Genomic DNA, 24,045 nt, shown 5'->3' with positions numbered 1-24,045 from the left:
AGACGGCCGGCCACTGATTGGCCAGAGAGTGTGACGAAGTCACGAGAGCGACATGGCAACCATGCTGGTAACGATAGAACAGCCATAGTAGCGCCGCAGCCAACATATTCCACTTCTTCAACATGCCAGCTAATAATACGAACACGAATACCATCGCATCGATGTTCTCCATTGTTGTTATGTGGGTTCTGTCCATGTGTGGGTTACGTAGGTGTTGTTTGCGTCGCGTACAAAAATACGTCACGGCCCTTTCGCGCAGACGACCCCGCCCACGTCCCGGAGGTACTATTTGCGGTGGAAAAGCACCCGCGCTGCTACCGTGTCGAGTCGTGTCGAGTCGTGTCGTGTCGAGTCGAGCTACATGTGCGGTGGAAAAGCGGCATAAGTGCGCTTGTCTCTCATGTCATGTTGTGCTCAGATCATTTTGCGCTGGTGTTCGTTCAGTGTCCTCCACCTGGCCCCTGCTTGTGCTTTGAGTCTAGGGGGGAGGGTGCTGGACATTGGCGTCAGTTTGGTTTGAAATGTGCTGGGGACAGAGACGCATTCGGAAGTGCATTTTTAGAAGTGCTGGCTACAATGAGGATGCACTCCTGTTTCTCTCTTTAGAATAGGAATAGAATAGAAATAGATAGAAGCCTTTTGTCATGCACGAGTCCAGTAACAACGACTTTTTTAGTAAGCTTTCCCCATGGTGCATTCGAGAAAATAAATAAATAGATAAATAGAACAAGAACAACAGTATAACCAAATGAGAAATGTAAATAATGTATATAAATAATAAGTAAAGTACAATACATGCCGTGTAGGTTATGGGGGGTCCAGTCAGTCGGGTTCGTGGCCATGGTTGTGTTCAGGGTGGGATACATCTTTTGGAAGAGCTGTCTCCTGAAACCGTGAAGACCTTGTTTCTGATGGACCTAGCGGCTGCATGAGGCATCAGGTTTGAACGGTAAAGCCAGGGGTGTGCCTGTCCTTTGTGACTTCTCCTCCGCTCTGCTTAGGCAGCGGGAGATGTATAATTTCCCTTCGGAGGGCAGGGGCAGCCAGTGATCTCTGTGCGTTTTTACTAGGCCTGCAGCGGATTCGAATTGTATCCGAACCGTTCGTTCGTTTACCACAGTCGGAGCATTCTGGAGATCCGAGGATTTCAGTTTAATGAAGCATTGCCTTAGTGTAGCGTATTTGCCTACTGTAGCCTACGTCCGATACAAAAGGGTGTTTTAGGACCCAGCGGAATGCATTCTCTCCAGTGCTGCCCGAGCCAATGAGGTAGTGTATAGGTTGTTTTCTGAAGTTCAAGCGCACGATTCCTGATATATAATTGATACAATTATATTCTAATTATACGGAGATAAATACAAACGGGTGATAAGCGGGATAACGGCCTTCGAGGTCGACCGGTTCGATGGAAATAATGGACAGGTAGAGGCACCTCTGGCGTTCATGCTGCGCTCGGCGCCAGAGTTCTAAACCTTCGTCGGCCGTTATCGCTTACATGTTACTCGGTGCACCCACATGTTTTCAAATGCATTTAGGGGACCATTTATTGCAGCAAACAAGCCTTGCAAGTTATCTGATTGCAGTCAATTAACACATTGCAAATAGCCTGTGGGTCTCATGTCATTTTTGTGTTTCTCCCCTAACCCTCCGTCAAAAAAAAGTCCGCCTTTTTACTACCACGGACATGATCCTAATCCGAACCGTATCCAAACCGAGGCCCAAAACGGTTATCTGAACCGAACCGTGGACACACTGATCCGTTTCACCCCTATGTTTACCACTCCCTGGAGTTTCTTCCGCTCTGCCTCAGTGCACTGTGAAAACCACACTGAGATGCAGAACGTCAGAACCTTTAGTGCCGATAATGAAAGTTTCTGAAAGACGGCATAACCATTGTAGCTAATTACTAAGGAATAAAATGTATACAAAATCTGTCTGGCACGTTTTATAAGAAAACGTTTTTCAAAAAGCTCGGCAGATTACCCACTATGTTTTGCTCCATGTATCCATGTCGACCACGTGACATGATATGGCTTAAGCTAACAACATAAACAAGAGGAGCTAGGAAAGGAATTTAACTGCGTGTTTAAGTTCAGAAAGGGCCAAGGTGTGGCTACACAAAGCACTACAAAAATCGTAGCCTATCACATCAGGAGCTGGCTGTTCTCAATTCACAACACGCATTCCATCAAAACTAGCCTACATCAGGCATTCTGACCAAAACTCATGAACTCCCCCCCTGAATTATTCCAGATTCCAGAATGACAAAAAGTCACTTAGTGTCAACAAGACTGACTCCACCGACTATCAATTGCAAGTTAAAACAGCCGACCACTTGAGTGCAAAAACACAAAAGACCTCGCCACAACACCAGCAAATCTTAAGCAATAAATATCGCGTCTTACCTTTATTTATGTGGCAGTGGTCTGCAGATGCATCCCGTGGTGTAGCATACCACAAAATCCATTTAGTTCAACAGGTTATCGTTCTGATACTGTCCATGGTACTAGCAACCTGCTCTGGTGCTTCTTACCTATGTATTCAGGCTAAAATGACTTGATTGCCTGATGCCTCATCATCCCAGCCAAAGAGTATTGGTATTATTATAATGGCTACTTGCCAAATCGAAAAAATAACTTCACAGTGTGTCTTTTTCCAATGTATTGTTATCATTCGTAGCGTTGATCAGCAGAGAAATAATTTGCCAAAGGTCGTTGACGCCGCTTAGCAACCCGAATACGAATGTAGTCTACAGCATTGAGAAGAGCCGTGTAATAAGTAAGGGATAATGTATAGAATGCCGGTTATTATCGGGAAAATAAGCACCAACAGGGCGAACCGGACACTGCGTGCAGCGAGGGTAATATGCTTCGGGTCATCCCTATGGTTCCCCGGGTTCTATGATCCCAGTTTTCCCAAAAAGGGTCCTATGTTCCCTGTAGCCATACATACCGGGGAGCATAGGACCCTTTTGGGGAAAAGCGGGTAACATGGAACCCTTTCTGGGAAAAAGGGTCCCTATGTTCCCCGCAATCTATCAATCTTTAAAGTTATTTAAACTTTGACGCGACATTCGCGTGATGACAGGCAATCGGCTTTCAAAAGCCTGGCCACTGAGTGACATGTGTAACGTAACGGCCAAACAGCGTTCAACCGGCCAACTCAGTGCAGTGCAGTCCGGGTGAACTGCAGCATGGAGGAGAAAGTGATTGTTACCGTTTGCGACTCCCGGAGCACTTTATATGATAGTATACTAGGGATGTTAAACGACTCGTTTTCTGTGAGTCGACGTGTAGGAGGCATAAATCAAAAAATCGATCGATTTCTTCTCTTTATTTCTGCAGCAGTTGCAGAGCTCAAAGGATCTGCGCATTCCTTTAAGACAGCAGCCCAGTTGGCCCACCCGTCCTATTTCAAAGGTTGCTATCAGGAGCACACCAATAATGCATTTTTTTAATGAAGTTAAGTTGATATAAAAATGATGATAAACAAAATATCAAAGAGCAGGATTGTGAACCTGTAAATTCCCAATAGGCAAAATGTGTCGGCGTTGTTTTAATTAGGAACGGCAGTTGATGATGCGTGCCTCCCCTTTGCAACGAAATTGTTTAACTGTACGTCCACACCAGGAGCGACCAAAGCGTCAAAGACGCTTTGGTCGCTCACAATGTTTCGCTGCGAATTTTTTCTGTTCGCTTTGGTCGCTCAAGTCGCTCATGACGTACAATTCAATTATGCAGACGCATTTAAAGGAGCCGTATGCGTTTAGTAGGCCCTACAGACAGCCATATCAAATAGTGAACTCTCCCATACACCTTGGCCATATTGCGGAGACGGTTTTGCTTGTTCGATAAAGTGCTTCGACAACAAGTAGGACAGTGATTCCCCCCAATGTAAAAAAAAATCCTAAAATGTAGGCTAATTACAACCGAGAACAAAAAACCCTGCGTGCTGTAGTAGTTGAAATATGTTTCACTGATCTGGATCTGCAAATCATGATCTGCACTCATTCGTCGCATTCAAACAAATAGACATTGGCGCACATGGCTAATTTGCATACGTGCACAGGACTGGTTGGCTCCGCAAGGCAAATAATGGAACATATCTATCTATCTATCTAGGCCTTTCTGTCTATCTATCTATCAACGCGTGTCTATTTTTAATGTGATGTATTGTGTGTATGTCCAGTCAGACTTGTTCTGTGTGGTCTTGTAGGCTACTGTCCTGTGTGGGACGAACCACCTAAATGGATTCCCGACGATTGTGTCGTTTGGTATTAATAAAGACTTGACTATCTATCTAGACTATTTAATTAAAAATTATTCACCTCAGGCTCCGTGAATAGTGGGGAATAGAGGGATAAAAGACAAGAGATATATCCCTTGTCATTTATCCCTCGTCTTGTCGATTAGTTTGTTTATGTGACGATTTCAAATACTTTTTTGGTTTTGTTTAAGCATGCTACACGCGATTGGTTGGTTAGATTGGTGGCATGTAGAGCAAATTATAATGATTCCCGCTTAAATACGAACGTTCTAGATGTAGCCTATAAATACTCCCGCTTATCATCACTTGATATCCAAACCACTATGGCGTTTCGATCTCTGAACTGAAAAAGGGTGGGTTCGTACAACACCGGGTGCCCAGTTACAGCCGCGATTAATACTTCAGCCGACATTTTGTTCAGTGAGTGAATAAAGGTAGGTAGGAACCAAAGTGCCTGCCGATGTTCCCTGGGATCCACGCAAGCGAAGAGCGTCTACATTCCGATTGGCTGTCAGTGTTTGGTCGCTGAAGCGAATAATAGTCATTTGCATAAAGTTAAAAAGTTTTCAACTTCTTTTTGACGCTCTGGTCGCTCAACTTTGGTCGCTGGTAGCGTTGGTCGCTTTGGTCGCTCTGGTCGCTCTTGCCCATAGAAAGTGAATGACTTCCGGCGATTTGGTCGCTCAATTCGCTTCTGGTGTGGACGGACAGTGAAGTCGCACATAAAACCATTTAATTTAACAGAAGCTACACCCACTAAAACAGATAACCCAGTCCCCTCTACTACGCTCATGGGCAGCATATCTCCGGCTATCATCTTAGCTAGCAACCCGCTGATTCTTTTAGCCCGGCGGCTATCACAGGATCTCACCGTAAAGTTTGCGATGCTGCCTTGCTGGCTGAAAGGCTTGGGATCAGTGGTGTAGTCCAGGGTATACGCGGGTATACGGCGTATACCCACTTATTTTTCAGTCAGCATTGCGTATACCCACTTCTAAACCCCCCCCAGATGCGCACCATTCAGTAGTATCTGCAAGCGAAATCGCGCACTTTTACCCGGTGAAGCCATGACCCACGCTACTCTGCAACTTATTGGCCATTACTCGCTGCCTTTACTGATTAGATTGGTTAACTGTAGGCATGACGACGAATGAGCCAATCGGAGGGAGAGAAAGGCGGGTCATGCCGAAGTAAATATCGCGAAAGACTAATTTACTTTTACAAGTTTACTTTAATGATTTTCTATAATAATCCGGTAAAATGAAGCGAGCTATCCAAACAAAAATTTCATTTGACAATTTCAAACGTCCTCGCGAATCAATATCAGCCAGCAGCTCAGCAGTTAATGTTAGCGATCGTACACCGGTACAGTTACCGTCGACGCCCGCTCTGCCCCCCGCCCCCGTCGGAGAGGAGGCTGTTTGAGACCTGGTTGAAGAGCCATCGGGCTGCCTCTTCTGTGCGTTCTAGACAGTGCAGTGTGAAAACTCCTGCAGAAAGCAAGTCTGTCTGGAATATACTGTAGTATGATCATGGTTAGAAACCCAGTACTGGGCTCAGAGAGCATATCACAGTTGATGTGTTGTAAATGCATTTATTTAAAAAATTGAATTGAATTAAATATTGTTGTTTTGTTACATATATTTTTTTGTTGAATAATTTGAATGATGATGTACAATCATCATATGATATTTATATATATATTGATATTATACATATCTAACGAGATGATTGTTGTGGAAGAGAAATAATCTAATGTTTAATCTAAGGTGAAATATGAATAAGGATGCAGTATCACTGAAATGACTTTAGTATGTTATTTATTTAAATAACATACTACATAAGTAGTATGTTATTTAAATAAATGTTCAAAAAATTACTGAAACACCATGTTTGCCTCATCTATATTTTACATTCATGCTGGCTGCCTGTGTGACCAGTAATACCTACTGCTCCTGATCAAGTCATGTTAATTTCATAATAGTGGCACACTCTGGCCCATGCTATGTGTTGCGAATCAGCTGTTCAAAGACACCGTTTACAAAAGAAATTACTGATTTGCCATGTGAGAGAATAAGTGTCATTCCAGGAATAAGGAATAGTTGTCTCTCACTAGTCTGTGGGCCAGTATTTGTTTAGTCATTTCATAATCCTTCCTCCCTGAGATCAAGCAGCAGAAATTATGTGCCAATGTAAGTAAACTAAAAAGAGTAGTCTCAAATATCACTGTTTCTAAAAAAAGGGTGTTTTTCTGGGCTGCGTTAAAAAAAGGGCAAACATTTAGAGTATACCCACTTCTCCAGGGACCACTACACCACTGCATGAGCTGGTTTATTATTCTCAAAGATCAATGAACTCAAAATGTATAAATGTTAGCTGATCAGCTTACAGGGAAGGACACGTTGTCACTTGCTATTGTCAAAATAGAATAATTGCGCTTGTCTCGCATGTCATGCTCAGATCATTTTGCGCTGGTGTTCGTTCGGTGTCCTCCACCTGGCCCCCGCTTGAGCTTTGAGTCTAGGGGGGAGGATGCTGGAGGAGACATCCCTCTCCAAAACTCTGAATCTTTGTCTGCAGTACACATTTTAAACCCTCGGTCTCAATGTTACATAAACATTAGGGCTGTAACAATAAACCAACTCACGATTCGGTTTGGATCAAGATTTTTAACCCACTGTTCGATACATCCCACGATTTTTTTTTAATCTTAAACAACACTTAATTGGAACACTGATCAGATTTGAACAGAAAGAATACTATTAATGTATCGCTACATTAATAAATAAATAACCAAAGATTGCTGTTGGAGGATGCTTGCAGGTAGGCAAAAACCCTCAACTAGTTTTGTGGTTTAGTCAAATATCCTATTATAGATTCTTATTAGGCTATGTAGCTTAATTAATGACATAATCAGGCCGGATAGAATGCAACATGTTTAATAGCCTAACTTTCAAATAGATGGGGAAAAAACATGAACGTCTAATTCGCGATAACGAGGCTGTGTGTGTGTGTGTGTGTGTGTGTGTGTGTGTGTGTGTGTGTGTGTGTGTGTGTGTGTGTGTGTGTGTGTGTGTGTGTGTGTGTGTGTGTGTGTGTGTGTGGTGTGTGTGTGTGTGTGTGTGTGTGTGTGTGTGTGTGTGTGTGTGTCGTCAGCGAGTGAGTGGACGAGCGAGGAGAGCGAGTGGTAGCGTGTGCGTGTGTCTAGTGAAGAAACAAACGAGTCCGGTAGAATAAAGTACCCATCCTGTCAATCGGTGGCCGCTTCATTCCGACCTATAAGCAGACCAACTGCCGTTCAAAGCACACAAAACACTAGAGACAGGATCACACAGGCTATTTTTTCACATTTGTCCCACTCTGGATAAATGTCGTTCATATCGCATATGAGGACTTCGCAGGCTGTGGAGAAATGCAATCCTCCGTAGCCACGGAGAGCTGTCATCACAGAGAGGGCATCTCGTCGCAGACTTACGGCATCGATAAGAGGGGGCGGTGTCAGCAGACTATTACTTAAACAGATTATTAGCAAATTTCCATCGGACAATTTGACCGGAGAGTTAGAAAGGGCGTATCGCGCTTGTGCCTTCTCACACCGCGAGACAGGTTTGTTGTTTTGAGTGTCGTGATTCCGGTTTCGATATGCACATCGTTACAGCCCTAATAAACATGCATTTAAAAAGTTTATTTCATGTGTACAAATACACACTTCCTCCTTTTATGCAAACAGTGTATCAATACAATTACTTGTTCTTTTTTTCTCCCTCTGCAGAAGACTGTGATGCCTTTGGAGACTGTAGCACGCAGCGCGGCGCCACCTCGGAGAGTCTGGGTGTGGACGCCCCTGGCTCCTCCCACATGTCCAGTCACAGCGGGGTGTTGCGGATCCTGAGCGTCTACGGTAAAGGGGAGGGCCCACTGGCGGTGGACGGCCATATCACCCTCTTCACCTCGTCAGAAGTGGAGCCCCTGAACTCGCTGTCTGCGGACCACAGCGCGGCCAAGAGCCTGGAGCGCGGCGAGTGGCTGGTCCGCCACGAGGAGCTGAGTGTGCAGGTTGGAAATCAACTTCTTATTCAGCATCCAAATGAGAGGCGTCCTCTGTTACAACTCCAGCACACACCCCTAGAAAGCACACACCTCTATGATTTAATGAGTCGTAAGTGTAGCCTGGCTATTGCCAGACTCGTTGGTCTGGGGAAGCTGCTGTCATTTTCTTCAGCACAAGAGGCTTGATCAACGGGCCTAGTTCAACTGACTCTGTGTGTTGCTAGACAGGTTTCAAAACATTTGCGCTCATATTGCCAAAGAAGAAATGACATAATACAGACTAGGGCTGCAACTAACGATTATCTTAATAATCGATTAATCTGTCGATTATTTTTTCGATTAATCGATGAATCGGATAGAAAAAAAAAAAAATATATATATTTGAATTGCCGCATCTTTATTCAAAAACTGAACATTACTTCAAATTCACAGTGCAGACTGAAGTGTTAAAACACCAGTTTATTGCTCCAACGTCCCGGAACTATCAAAAGTAATATTAAATAATAAAAAGATTAAACAAACATAACTGGGATAACACAAAAAAAAAAACATACAATGTATGATATACTTTTATATGTATATAAGGGATGTCCATGGTTAACCGGTCAAACCTATTGCTACCATTTTCGAGACTCCTTGAACTAGAACTTGTATTATTGCTTTAATTGCTGATAAGATGATGATAGTTCAAGATAGGACATTAAACAGGTCATAATTCTATCTTGACTATTTTATATTACTGGGAAAACAAGTTTTCACCAAAATCTCAATTATTATTATTTTTTTACTGCTGCATTTGAACGCATCAATCATATTACTGAGCCGACCTGAACACATCACATTTGACACTGTTTGTGACCATTGGTTAGTTATTTTTTTTAAGCTAACTAGCTCTATATCCTGCCGATTTTAACATGGATTTAAAAACTGCATTACTATTTTTAACTGAGGGGACTTTCTACACCGTCCGGTTGTGTGATTACTACCGCTGCTTTGAATGACTGTTGATGCACGCGGTGCCGACTCCGAGCCTGTCTGCACACCGTCTGCAGCAGCAGCAGCTGACAGAGTTTTCGGTTGGACTAGACGGATACTGAGTTGAAGGAGTTTTTTTAACCCAAAGACAGTGAAGGTTGTCGTGGCAATTTCTGTATCAGATATTGCGTCTAAGCAGATGAGATATTTAGATGCAAAAAGCACACAATACTGTTGACAATTAGTGGTTATATATATTTGTATTAAAAGTACGAACAAAGATACATCACAACATGCATCAACAAACAACATAACCAACACAGTCTCACTCCCTACTCGTCAAACGTGTGACGCATGGCCAAGGATCCCTGGCGTCAATTTCCGACGAAAAAGTGGTACCCTTTTCGTCGTTTTTCAACGCGGGGTCCGTCAGATAGACATTCATGTTAATCCCTCAGCGTCGGATATAGACGAAAGGAAATCGATGTTTATCAACGGTGATGCCGTAGCTATTGTCTATTGATTTGTTTGACAGATTCACCATTAAACGTGTTTCTAATGCCATTTCTAGCGAGAAATGTACCTTTTCCTTGAATAATCTTCAGTCAGTGAATGTGTATGATCTTTATTAATATTTATTATCTGAATGGGAAATGCAATATTTTAGGACCGATTCACCGTTAAACGTGTTTCTAATAACATTTCTAGCGAGAAATATGCTTTTTACTTGCATAATCTTCAGTCAGTGATTGTGTCTGATCTTTAGTTTTATAGTTATCAGGAACACTTTATCGGCTCGCTCGCATGTTTCAACGACGTCAGGTTGCTAGGGACGCTGCTTTCGCTAAACTAGCAGCTCACGTGTTTCCTGCGTTTGTGTTATTAAACCGTTACTTTATGTAACTTTTAATGATATTGTAATAACCACAGGCGAGGTAGTGAGCGGAGTAAGCTTGATAGCAGGTTTATTGGATTCCACAATCGGACAGGCAGGCACAGCTCCACCGGAAAACTACAACAACCAAAACTCCCGCCCGGAAGGAAACCCCCGGAACCCCCTCTCAGAAGGCCCGCCCCTTCCCCCCAAACCCTGTGACGCTACAATACAGGCCCCCAGGACTGGTGCATATTTCCGGAATCCACCAGTGCTCAGAGGCCACGCCTGGTATTGCAGTCGGTTTAGTGGGCTGTGGACGGGTCCCGGAAGTAGATATCCTCGTTCACTCCAATACAAGTGGGGAGCAGGAATGTGTCTCCGCAGAAAATGTGTGGATATCAATCAAAGGTTCATAATTATCTTTATACCGTGTACTAAAAAAATGTACGTTTCTTCTTTTCAAAACGCCACCTCAAGCGTTTTATTAGCCGTTATCTCGCTGGGGAAGAGGGGTGTGCAGCTGAAAGGAGTCGTAGTGAAACAAATGGCATCCGAGAGGGCCTAGTTCAGTGCTCCGTTAACGTGTCCGATTTTTGGACTGGTTCATCTGCTGCTCAATAACTCTTACGGTACTCTGCTTGCAATCATTGTGATTCATCATGTATTGATCCATTTATTCAAACGATCCAAAGACAAAGAACAGGTGCATTACGGTATAATTTTATATTGTTGTTGGACCGGAGTGGGTGGATGGGCACGGATCCCTGGCGTCGATTTCCGACGACAAATGGGTACCTTTTTCGTCGTTTTTCAACGCGGGGTCCGTCAGATAGACCTTCATGTTCAACACGGTCTCACTCACGTGCAGGCCCCCACCCTCGTGTTCTTCCAAGGCCCTCCCCCAGCTGACCTAATGATTCGCCCCCACACTGATTGACAAGAAGAACATTACAATACAAGCACATAGAACAACTGGCATAACGGACAACGAAATACAATGCAACACATAACACACAAACTATTTAACTGTCCCAGGGTCGCTACAATATCGTAAATACGAATTCGTTCTCAGCCTATTTTTGCCATTTATTTACCGTGTTACTATGGCAGAATAAAGAATAAATTCATGCATCATCATTCAACTTGAACATGTGTTTTTACAGTATAGAGTGGTGGAGAGGGACGACGTATGTTGGCAAACCCGGAAGTGAGCGTCGCCCTCGGTTCCCTTGACAAAAAGCCAACGGGTTTTCCTTTGGATTAGTGCAGAAAAATGTGCATCTTTGAAGCAACTCCTCAAAAATGGAAAATAAATAAATAAATAAAAATAACCGTGCTCCAAAGAACGAAGTGTAAACCAATGCATTCTGAATGGGAGTGTTTCTCCAATTTTTCCATGCTACACAGAACGAAATGTAAACCCATGCAAATAAAGACTTCATGTTCATAATAATTTAAATATCATTAATCTACAGAGTGTGTAGGGAGGTATTATATTTTTTTCAACGGGGCTGAATCCAGTCACTTGACCGTCATGGTTGCTATGGTGGTTGCTATCGACCGCCCCCTCTAATACTCGTGGCTCTAAAAACCACGCGGCAAAGGAGCTGCCGTAAATTGTGTTGTTTTTGTCGTAAACTAGGGTCCGATGGTTGAAAAATAGACAGATATTCCAAGGTATCCTTAAAAGGCAGCTTGGATGTGTTTATTTTCTGCAGTTTAGACTTCTATAACTCATTTTTGAAAGCAGAACACCAAGCTCATTGATTTAACAAGGGAGGGTTATTTGAAACAATTTATTAAATAAATATTTGTGAGAGGTCATTCCTTCTCCTGATTTTACTTCCTATTTATGTCTAGGGTAAACCCCTACTGTCCACAAGCATCCCCCCCCTCCCCATATGGATTTGGAGAATTGTTGCCACGTCCCAGTGGTGGAGGTATCATATATATATGAAAGAGGGCATTCAATTATAGCCTACTACAATGATCAATTAGGAGGCCGAAGCCCTAAAGGAAGTGATCCAATAGGTGACTGAGTCGACAACATTTAAGTAAGCTGTATAGGGTCTCTTATATATCAAAGGGGGTCTCAAAGGACGCATACGCTTCAACCTGTGGCTCCAGCACTACAGGAAATGACTCTGCAAGTGCTCCATCTCGTTGCAACTCACCCAGCGGCTCACTTGCAAGATTTTGGCCTGAAGTTCTTCCCAGACCTACACCCTAGCCATCCAACATGCATATCTGAGAATCAGGCCTCTCTTTAATAATGACAAAAAGTTATGAGAGAAACACACATTAACTTTTTGTTATCTCATAAGCGGCGTGGTGCCGGCTCCTTTTGACCTTTTGACCCCAGACTTCAAAAACGTGGCCACAGGCCAGCTGTGTCTACACACCTTTAGCCACAAATGTACACCTCCATCCCACAAAAAATGGGGACTAGAAACTAACCTCTGTCTTATGTACATTTACTGTACTGTTGGAGGTCACGCCCCTTTGCCGACCTTTTCGAGATAGCTAGGGATGCTAAAATGTTTACACACATTTCCCGGGGCCCCGTGAACGACATATCCGAGATTTGGAGTTCTAGCCCTTAGAGAAAAAAAGTTTTCCCAAATGGAGTGTCATTTGGACAAAGCCCCTCAGAAGTGTAGCCTGCAAGACCTAATGGTTCAGAATGTGGTCGAAAAACAGTTTTTGAGATAGGAAGGTCCTACCGCCCTGAAATTTTAAGACCTTATTCTAGGGCTTAACTGGGACCTCCGCACCGAAATTTGGCCCGGTCGGACCCCGAGGGCCGGAAGGGTGGGGTCTGCCCTCGGGGTCTGACCGGGCCAAGTTTCGGGCAGGAAGGGCCCCCCCTCCCTGCCCTCGGGGTCCGACCGGGCCAAGTTTCGGTGCGGAGGTCCCAGTTAGGGCCTAGAATAAGGTATTAAAATTTCAGGGCGGTAGGACCTTCCTATCTCAAAAACTGTTTTTCCACCACATTCTGAACCATTAGGTCTTGCAGGCTACACTTCTGAGGGGCTTTGTCCAAATGACACTCCATTTGGGAAAACTTTTTTTCTCTAAGGGCTAGAACTCCAAATCTCGGATATGTCGTTCACGGGGCCCCGGGAAATGTGTGTAAACATTTTAGCATCCCTAGCTATCTCGAAAAGGTCGGCAAAGGGGCGTGACCTCCAACAGTACAGTAAATGTACATAAGACAGAGGTTAGTTTCTAGTCCCCATTTTTTGTGGGATGGAGGTGTACATTTGTGGCTAAAGGTGTGTAGACACAGCTGGCCTGTGGCCACGTTTTTGAAGTCTGGGGTCAAAAGGTCAAAAGGAGCCGGCACCACGCCGCTTATGAGATAACAAAAAGTTAATGTGTGTTTCTCTCATAACTTTTTGTCATTATTAAAGAGAGGCCCGATTCTCAGATATGCATGTTGGATGGCTAGGGTGTAGGTCTGGGAAGAACTTCAGGCCAAAATCTTGCAAGTGAGCCGCTGGGTGAGTTGCAACGAGATGGAGCACTTGCAGAGTCATTTCCTGTAGTGCTGGAGCCACAGGTTGAAGCGTATGCGTCCTTTGAGACCCCCTTTGATATATAAGAGACCCTATACAGCTTACTTAAATGTTGTCGACTCAGTCACCTATTGGATCACTTCCTTTAGGGCTTCGGCCTCCTAATTGATCATTGTAGTAGGCTATAATTGAATGCCCTCTTTCATATATATATGATACCTCCACCACTGGGACGTGGCAACAATTCTCCAAATCCATATGGGGAGGGGGGGGATGCTTGTGGACAGTAGGGGTTTACCCTAGACATAAATAGGAAGTAAAATCAGGAGAAGGAATGACCTCTCACAAATATTTATTTAATAAATTGTTTCAAATAACCCTCCCTTGTTAAATCAATGAGCTTGGTGTTCTGCTTTCAAAAATGAGTTATAGAAGTCTAAACTGCAGAAAATAAACACATCCAAGCTGCCTTTTAAGGATACCTTGGAATATCTGTCTATTTTTCAACCATCGGACCCTAGTTTACGACAAAAACAACACAATTTACGGCAGCTCCTTTGCCGCGTGGTTTTTAGAGCCACGAGTATTAGAGGGGGCGGTCGATAGCAACCACCATAGCAACCATGACGGTCAAGTGACTGGATTCAGCCCCGTTGAAAAAAATATAATACCTCCCTACACACTCTGTAGATTAATGATATTTAAATTATTATGAACATGAAGTCTTTATTTGCATGGGTTTACATTTCGTTCTGTGTAGCATGGAAAAATTGGAGAAACACTCCCATTCAGAATGCATTGGTTTACACTTCGTTCTTTGGAGCACGGTTATTTTTATTTATTTATTTATTTTCCATTTTTGAGGAGTTGCTTCAAAGATGCACATTTTTCTGCACTAATCCAAAGGAAAACCCGTTGGCTTTTTGTCAAGGGAACCGAGGGCGACGCTCACTTCCGGGTTTGCCAACATACGTCGTCCCTCTCCACCACTCTATACTGTAAAAACACATGTTCAAGTTGAATGATGATGCATGAATTTATTCTTTATTCTGCCATAGTAACACGGTAAATAAATGGCAAAAATAGGCTGAGAACGAATTCGTATTTACGATATTGTAGCGACCCTGGGACAGTTAAATAGTTTGTGTGTTATGTGTTGCATTGTATTTCGTTGTCCGTTATGCCAGTTGTTCTATGTGCTTGTATTGTAATGTTCTTCTTGTCAATCAGTGTGGGGGCGAATCATTAGGTCAGCTGGGGGAGGGCCTTGGAAGAACACGAGGGTGGGGGCCTGCACGTGAGTGAGACCGTGTTGAACATGAAGGTCTATCTGACGGACCCCGCGTTGAAAAACGACGAAAAAGGTACCCATTTGTCGTCGGAAATCGACGCCAGGGATCCGTGCCCATCCACCCACTCCGGTCCAACAACAATATAAAATTATACCGTAATGCACCTGTTCTTTGTCTTTGGATCGTTTGAATAAATGGATCAATACATGATGAATCACAATGATTGCAAGCAGAGTACCGTAAGAGTTATTGAGCAGCAGATGAACCAGTCCAAAAATCGGACACGTTAACGGAGCACTGAACTAGGCCCTCTCGGATGCCATTTGTTTCACTACGACTCCTTTCAGCTGCACACCCCTCTTCCCAGCGAGATAACGGCTAATAAAACGCTTGAGGTGGCGTTTTGAAAAGAAGAAACGTACATTTTTTTAGTACACGGTATAAAGATAATTATGAACCTTTGATTGATATCCACACATTTTCTGCGGAGACACATTCCTGCTCCCCACTTGTATTGGAGTGAACAAGGATATCTACTTCCGGGACCCGTCCACAGCCCACTAAACCGACTGCAATACCAGGCGTGGCCTCTGAGCACTGGTGGATTCCGGAAATATGCACCAGTCCTGGGGGCCTGTATTGTAGCGTCACAGGGTTTGGGGGGAAGGGGCGGGCCTTCTGAGAGGGGGTTCCGGGGGTTTCCTTCCGGGCGGGAGTTTTGGTTGTTGTAGTTTTCCGGTGGAGCTGTGCCTGCCTGTCCGATTGTGGAATCCAATAAACCTGCTATCAAGCTTACTCCGCTCACTACCTCGCCTGTGGTTATTACAATATCATTAAAAGTTACATAAAGTAACGGTTTAATAACACAAACGCAGGAAACACGTGAGCTGCTAGTTTAGCGAAAGCAGCGTCCCTAGCAACCTGACGTCGTTGAAACATGCGAGCGAGCCGATAAAGTGTTCCTGATAACTATAAAACTAAAGATCAGACACAATCACTGACTGAAGATTATGCAAGTAAAAAGCATATTTCTCGCTAGAAATGTTATTAGAAACACGTTTAACGGTGAATCGGTCCTAAAATATTGCATTTCCCATTCAGATAATAAATATTAATAAAGATCATACACATTCACTGACTGAAGATTATTCAAGGAAAAGGTACATTTCTCGCTAGAAATGGCATTAGAAACACGTTTAATGGTGAATCTGTCAAACAAATCAATAGACAATAGCTACGGCATCACCGTTGATAAACATCGATTTCCTTTCGTCTATATCCGACGCTGAGGGATTAACATGAATGTCTATCTGTTCGGACCCCGCGTTGAAAAACGACGAAAAGGGTACCACTTTTTCGTCGGAAATTGACGCCAGGGATCCTTGGCCATGCGTCACACGTTTGACGAGTAGGGAGTGAGACTGTGTTGACATAACAGGCATACATTACAATAATCTGAGGCCCCAGATGGGAGCTCCTCTTTGCGTGTTACTTCATTCTCGGAAGGTACGCTCAGACAAGTCCACTGAGTCTTCCAATCAATGAGTTTTTATTCACTTGGGTTGGCATCTGGAGGGGGTGGTCCCCCAATACTAAAAGTCTTTGTTCACCAGATTGTTATCTTTACAGTTGAAGCTCCCCCCCCCCGAGGCTAAGGTGGGGTCGGCGGCCGTGACATGTAGCTCTCTGACTTTGTTTACGCTAGCCAGAGTGTTGAGGAAAAGGCCCATACTTCAAAGCATTGCTTGGGAGATGACACACGAAAAGATAGGAACAGGCAGGCAATAAAATGTATCACACGACTCTCGAACGTCCACACTTTAAATGACCCAAAAGGAGAGCAGAAGGCAGACACTATATAAAATTACACAGAATAGCAACAAAACTTAAATTCATATAGACCAAAACAATACAACATGTAGATTTTCCATCACAAGGTACAACACTTTTATGTAGGCCTACAGTCCAGTTTTAAGTTATGACCAAAATACAAGCTGTGGTCGCTCACACTAAAGCTCGCTGTGGGCGTGCATGAACCGTGAACCAACCTGTCCGCGGATGGCTGTAAACAGTGCTGCGCCTATGAGTAACTTATTAATCGCGCGACACAACGAATCGACGACCAAATTCGTTGCCAACGCATTTAGTAATCGATTTTTATCGATTCGTTGTTGCAGCCCTAATACAGACAACACTTTTTTTTACTTTATATTTGTATTGAATTTAGCTAGTGTTTTTAAATGTATCAGTCTAGCTAGCTTATGTTAATACACTCAGTTTACTAGCTAAATGCCATTAAACAATTACATACAATGCAAATATAAAGTTAGCAACAAGAATAAATGTCATTTGTAAAATAAGTGTTATCTGCTTAAAGCTAGGGTGGGTAATTTCTTTACTGTAATATTTGGCAAAACTGTCCTAATAGCCAGTCAGCTATATGTAGGTGAAGTGCTCTGAGAATATCTGCTCATAACTTTGCTCTCCCCTGCCTCTGTGGGCCGCACCCAAAAATTGCCACCGCTCATGTACACTTTGACCAATCAGAGCGAGGCTCCGATTCTCCGTTCTTATTGGCTGTGGGACTGTCCGGTCACCTTGGCAACGACGTTGGTGCGTCCCTGCGTGAGCGTTCACGAGCCTAGCGGTCTGACAGTTTTGTACTACTACGGCGGACAACAAATGAATAGCCATGTCTTCATCAACGGCCCATAAATTTCCCATTCCCCAGATACCATCAACTAACACCACTAAGACAGCGAAAAAAAGAGGAAAGACACTTGTTGAAAGGACAGCTACTAAAAGGGAGGCGGAGAGAGCTCGAAATAAAACCAGAGTAAACATCGGCGTGGCTTATGAGCGATGGAGAGAGTTACGTGACCTGAGAAACTTAAAATCGGACGCTGAGATGGCTACATTTCTTATAGACAGGTAAGGAATTGTGTTATCTCTCCATAGTATATTGTGATGAATATGTGAAGTGTCGGCTGGTATGGTTTTTACTAAGCAAAGCCATGATAACCGTTATATTACGGTTCTGTAATGTAACCATTTCAATACGGTTCTGTAGGATGTCTTGCATCAGCCCATGGTTCTTTTCCCGGTCCGTTTTATAGGTTAGTTATGGTCACACCAACCCTGTCGGAATAACACAGAGATTGTGCTAACACGTGGCCTAGGCCTCAACTCAACTGTGGATAATGTCCGAGTCACGTTTGTGTAAAAGCTACTTTGACGCAACTGCCAAGATAAGCACAGCGAGGGAAGTCTAGCATAAGATATTCCATGTATTGTTATAACGTTGTTGCAAGCTAGCAGCAGCCTAGCTCAGTTTTGCGATCGCTTTGAAGTGACGATTTCCTTGTGTGTAATCTGGCTTTCTGTGTTATTTTAACAAATATATATATTTTTTTAATTCCGATAACGTTTTTCTTTGTTGACCAATCACTCTTGTGCTTCACCTGTTTTGGCAGTTATGAGAACCTCACATCCCCTACTTCATCCACACCATGCAAGCGCAGGAGAAACCTGCCTCTTCCCCAAGCTTCAAGCATTCATTCAGAGACACTCTTAGACAGGTGATCACTACCCCACCACCATTTTCCATTAACATTTCCAAAATATGAAATTGTGTACATTTATTTTCAGCTTCCACCTTTATAGAAGACAATATAGCCTAATAACTAATTTCAAAGATCTTTATTTCATAACACTATTTATATTCTCAGAGCCGATGACTTCTTGGATGCTGAAGATGTAGAGGACACCAATCCTGCCACTACCTTTCAAAGTATGGCTACAAGGTAAAGAAAGAACAGTGGAACAGTGGAAAAAGTTACTTCTGTATCAACTAATCAACATTAATACCTCTCCATTTATTGACTTCTCAAGTACTCAAATATGTTAATATTGTATTTCATTGTTTTTGTATTTTTAGTATTTCTCCACAGGTAAATGACATTGAAGTCATAACTGAAGAAGAATTTAATGACATCCGGAACTCTACGTAAGTGTGTCCTCGGATCTAGTGTTCACTTGTATGTTCCATCAAATCCCTGTATTATTGATGCACTACACTTTTTAAACTTAGCCCTCTAAAAAATCTCCTTCATAGAATTGGCTGGGCCGATAACACCTGGGAAGATGACAGTGGAGAAGATGACAGTTGGTACCCAGAAATGGAGATGGACAATGGGTCATCTTCAGAGGAGGAAGAAATGATGGGGGAAGACTGTGAATGCAGTGATGACAGTGACATCGATTACGTGCCTTATCTCTGTGTGCGGTACGTATAATAAATCAAATATCTTTGAGTGTTGTGACCCGTTTATCCATTGCTGGTTCTTGCTCACCGTAGCACATGATGCAACTAAATTACAACATGCAACTCAATTACGTCTATTTGCCATATCAGGTATTCAATTCAGTTCAATACAAAGCAAACAATTCCCATGACTTGGGACACGGTACAAAACTGTCAGCTGCCCCGAATTACATACACCATGCCAGGTGATAACCTAAATGCCTTCCCATGAACAATTAATCCACGCAGCAGTCAAAACATAAAACGGCATATTCCCCAAATAACACGAAAAACAATATTATAATTGCTCCAGCAACTTGCATGTTTGATATATCTGTATTGTGGTTCAGGCCTTTCAATATGCAAATGTTATTCCTAAACTCTGTAGCGTTTGTATATGTTGCTATCACAGGACTGGTGGAGCTCTCCAAAAGAGCAAATGGCTGGACACATTACCAGCTGTTGGTCTGGAGGAGACTGTTCATGACCTTGATGATGGACACAATTCCTCAGAAGTGATACCACCGCTACCAGAGAAGACCCAAGTCCTCTGCAAGGAAGATATAATTGGACAACCAGCTTCCATTGTCTACCATAGCTGTCTTAAACAGCTGGCTCAGTATCTTGTCTTACCAATCCCCAAGTGCAACACAAAGGACCCAGTAACTGATGCTGAATGTGGAGCACTTAGACCATTTGAGGTGAAAATAACTTCCAGGGGCACATCAGTTGTCGTGGAATGGGTGAGTACTTAGTTAGCAATAAAGACATACTGTAGGATCATATATTTCACTTTGAGGGCATAGTGTACACATGCTTTATTATCTATTTAATGACAGCTACTGCTCTGTGCTGTGTTGCTCTTTTTTCCTTTTTCAGATATGTCATCAGGGTCACAGTGTCTGGAGGTGGAACTCCCAGCCCACTCTAAAATATGGGATGCATGCAGGTGACTTCATGTTGTCCTCGAACATCCTACTCTCTGGGAACAACTACGGGAAGGTGGCTCTGCTGTTCAAATTCATGAACTTGGGAATAGTACACAGAACCACATTCTTTAAAATCCAGGACGCCTACTGCTTTGACGCCATCGAGGACGACTGGGATGACAAGAGGTCAGCCATTATTACCCGGCTGAAATCAAAGGACAGTGTAGTGGCCCTTGGTAAGTTTGCAAATCCCTCTCCTACAAATATTACTCCTGCAGTCCTACACACAGCTGATTACAATGTGGCTCAACTACATTTGATTTATTTACTTTTTGTGTAATGTGTAATTTCATACTATGTTCACCTTTGACATTGATAAGTGAGAGAATGTGGCTTTTATCTATTATATCTGCAATGTTTATTTTTGTGTTTTTTTTCATCTTTCATAGGTGACGGTCGTATGGATAGTCCTGGGTTTTCAGCACAGTACTGTACATACACAACGATGGACAACGACAGTAAAGAGATCATATCAATTGTCAATATTGATAAGAGGGAGACCCAGAAGAATTCGGTTATCATGGAGAAGGAGGCTTTCATCCGGACCTTTGAGACTCTCCACAAAGAGATTCGCCTACAGGAGTTTTGCACTGATGCTCATTCACAGATCTCGGCGCTCTTCAGTAAGTGCAAAGATATTTATGTGCATAATTTTACGGATGAAGTATTGCTCTATGTATTTCATGATTGATCATTGTCAAAATGTTTTAGCCTGCGTCTAACACATATCTGTTTGCATCCTTCCATGCAGATCCAACAAAAGGCAGGTTCAAGGACTCTGGTGTTCGACACACCCTTGACATCTGGCATGGGTCAAAGAACTTGGGTAAAAAAATCCATGCAGTAAGTTCCTGACTTCGATTCTGTTATTGGTCCTTGATAATAGATTGTTATAATACCAAGTCGAACAACACAGTTTTTCCTACTTGATTTCTACTCATGTTGTTTATGTTAAAACAACTTCTTTGAGATGATGATCACAATGACTGAATGTAAAGGTCGTGCCATTTCCTGCCATTCAGTTATAAGCCAGGTGTCTACCACACAGATGGTGATTACATCAGGTTCCTGGTTCCAGAGAATTTGCCAAATCAACATTGATGACAAAGTCTGAGCTTTATTTAAATGTTATTTTCCATTCCGTGTCAAGGCAGGCCTTCGGAAAGGATGTTCAATTCTCCTTACCTGGAGTAAGGAGATATGCAACCATTTCTGGTATTGCTGTAAGACTGCACAGAACATTGATCAGTTCGGTGTAAGTATTGGTCTGTTTTGGATTTCACTTTGCGATTCCTGACCATTTATTACATTTTGATTTTATTGATAAATTGACTGGTTATTTTATTTTATATTTATTTTAAAAACTTGTACTAGCATTTATATAATGACAAAATAGGTATTATTTATTGTGTAAAAAAAAAAAACACAATAAGAAATGATGCAGTTCTGTTCTACTGTGGGATATGTGGACAGGTCTTCTCCACCATGTTCAAGGAGAGCATGAGTGGGCCCTATCTTGCTGTGAACATGGCCCCTTGTCGGCCGACAGGGAGAAGGAGTGGATCCAGAGTGATTCTGAGGCCTTTCAGGTTCTGTCAGAAATAGTGCTGGATGAGCACTGGCTGAAGAATGTGGAGAAGTTCCTGAGTTTCAGGTAAGTAAACATTTTTTCATAAGAAGGTTATTGTAAGTGGCTAAGTCCTGCTATATGGGCATTTGAGATACAGTGCTCAGGCTAATGACTTGGCTGAGGTGCTTGCTATACACTGTCTTACACTTGTCACAATACTGGGCACATGGTGTTATAAACACTATTCATGGTAATGGCTCTTACAAGCATATCTATAACGCTGTATTCATGGCCACTTTCAAATGAGAACTAAAGTTATATTATATGTGTATAGATATGGGGTCATAGCTTATTCATCTGTTTCTTTTATTCTGTAAGGTCAACCGCTGAGCTGGAATCCTTCCATAATCATATACTGATGTATGCCAGCAAGCGATTCAGCTTTAGCCCACCTGTTTACAAAGCAGGCACCCTCTTAGCAGCGTTGGACTATAACCATCATGTTCACAGACCGGTGAAGAGGAAGGCTGATGGCTCAATAGAGTACGTTTTCAATAATTTTCATATATATCTATTTCAGATTTACAATATTCTAAGCTGCATGACTGATGTGGATACATTGAGACATTATTTCATCCTGTGTCAGGTACTGCAAGCTCTACAATAAAAAGTCAAAGACTTGGAGTCTATACACTGTGAAGGTGGAGAAGGACTACGGATACATGGCAGACCTGCAGAGTGCTATCCTAGAAGCCCGGCTGACATCAGACAAGGGTTTGCCAAAGACCAGAAAAAAAGGCCTAATGACCCACGGCAATATGGGGTTCTTGCAAGCATCCCACCACCCAGGACCTGTTGCAAACCCAATTCCACAGAGGAGTAGGTATGGAATGAATCCTGTTTGACATATTATCTACACATGATACAGTACATATCCCAAGTAAAGGGAAATTAAACACTTAGGAAAAGTAGTGACTTTATTCTTTCAACAGGGCAAGGAATGCAGTAAGAGACCTAGAAGAGATTGGAGGTCCCATACCAACTAAACTGGAGCTGACTGTAGGCTGCTGGGGGCTGTTTGGAATAGTATTACGCTGCTCACTTTTTGATTTTTGATATTTGTAAATATTCGATTTATTAGGTCTAAATGTCCTTCACAGTTTTGAATTATTTACACTTTGTTCTTATAAAATATATTAAAAAAAAAAAATAGGATTTTGTATATAGTTTTTTATGATCAATTTGTTTATAATTGACATATTTTCAATGCAGTTGCACGATTGTTCTGCTAAAAAGGCATTTTGTCATGTAGTGCTTTTATACTTATTTAGAATTTGCACTTGTGCTGCATGTAGTCATCGAAGGCCAGGGTGTTCCTGTGTGTGTGAGTTATTATCTTATTGTTTTATTTAATAAAAAAGCTTTTTACCGCACCTGCCCTCATCCTTTATCCAGCATTACACCTGCTGAATGTGCATTGTTATTATGATATGCTATAGTTATTGTCTGCTGTAACCGACAATGAAAAGATGGGTCATAATAACAGGAAACTGAACATGTATTTTTTAAACACTTTTTAATGATGCTTAAAGTCTCCTTGTGAGGAAGCCAACATATTGTCCAAGTGGGTCTGGGTACTTGTCCCGTATCCTCCAGACACAACAACTAGGGATGACGACCCTGTGTCCCCGAGCCAGTGCTCCGTATTGCCAAACAACAAACTGCCTATAGGCGGCAAACCTAAATAGTTTGTTGTCCTCCCCTGGGTCTGGATGGTCAGCCACAGCACGGACATCATTCCAGATCCTCCTGGCCAGCCGTAGAACCCCCCCCTGCATTATGTATGCGTCCATGTGAGGCATCATGGAGACACAGGAGTCCAGGAGTTGTCCACAGCATTTCCTCTCTATATCCGTAGGCATCTCCTTGCATTTGGTGCAAATGCACCAGGCTGGCTGCTGTGGGTCACTGGGACCAGGCTGTTGTGGGTCAGATGTGGGATGAGGGATGGACATGGCCAGGAGGTCAAAGATGAGGGATGGTTCCCGTTCCAAACACGGCTCCAGCAGATGGTGGGAAGCTTCTAGGTTCAGGTTTCTGATTCGAACCTGGCCAGGAAATGTACAATTACTTATTACACATTTATACTGACAATTGGCTCGCCTGATTTTTAAAAGTATGACATGAAATAAACATACCTGCTCA

At 42.8% G+C, this 24,045-nt stretch overlaps 1 protein-coding gene across 8 annotated transcripts in view; it reads left to right on the top strand.

The window, feature by feature from the left end:
- Positions 1 to 23,276, top strand: part of LOC130378657 (uncharacterized) — a 28,309-nt gene extending 5,033 nt beyond the window's left edge. For 4 of the 8 annotated variants that reach the window (XR_008894833.1, XR_008894830.1, XR_008894831.1 and 1 more), the window contains exons 5-19: positions 8,039 to 8,322; positions 17,710 to 17,909; positions 18,452 to 18,556; positions 18,707 to 18,781; positions 18,916 to 18,984; positions 19,093 to 19,263; positions 19,694 to 20,024; positions 20,161 to 20,446; positions 20,660 to 20,893; positions 21,022 to 21,113; positions 21,421 to 21,525; positions 21,744 to 21,924; positions 22,219 to 22,383; positions 22,487 to 22,723; positions 22,833 to 23,276. Coding sequence is in view for 2 of the 8 variants with exons in the window: in XM_056585367.1 (XP_056441342.1) it covers positions 8,039 to 8,322; positions 17,710 to 17,909; positions 18,452 to 18,556; positions 18,707 to 18,781; positions 18,916 to 18,984; positions 19,093 to 19,263; positions 19,694 to 20,024; positions 20,161 to 20,446; positions 20,660 to 20,893; positions 21,022 to 21,113; positions 21,421 to 21,525; positions 21,744 to 21,875 (2,084 nt within the window). In the remaining 6 variants the exon portion in view is untranslated. The other 4 variants (XR_008894829.1, XR_008894834.1, XM_056585367.1 and 1 more) reach the window with 4 other exon arrangements.
- The last annotated feature ends 769 nt before the right edge of the window (positions 23,277 to 24,045 follow it).

The sequence above is a fragment of the Gadus chalcogrammus genome, unplaced genomic scaffold (genome assembly GCF_026213295.1).
Source record: "Gadus chalcogrammus isolate NIFS_2021 unplaced genomic scaffold, NIFS_Gcha_1.0 GACHA094, whole genome shotgun sequence".
NCBI lineage: Eukaryota > Metazoa > Chordata > Actinopteri > Gadiformes > Gadidae > Gadus > Gadus chalcogrammus.
This window is presented reverse-complemented; position numbering and strand designations above follow the sequence as displayed.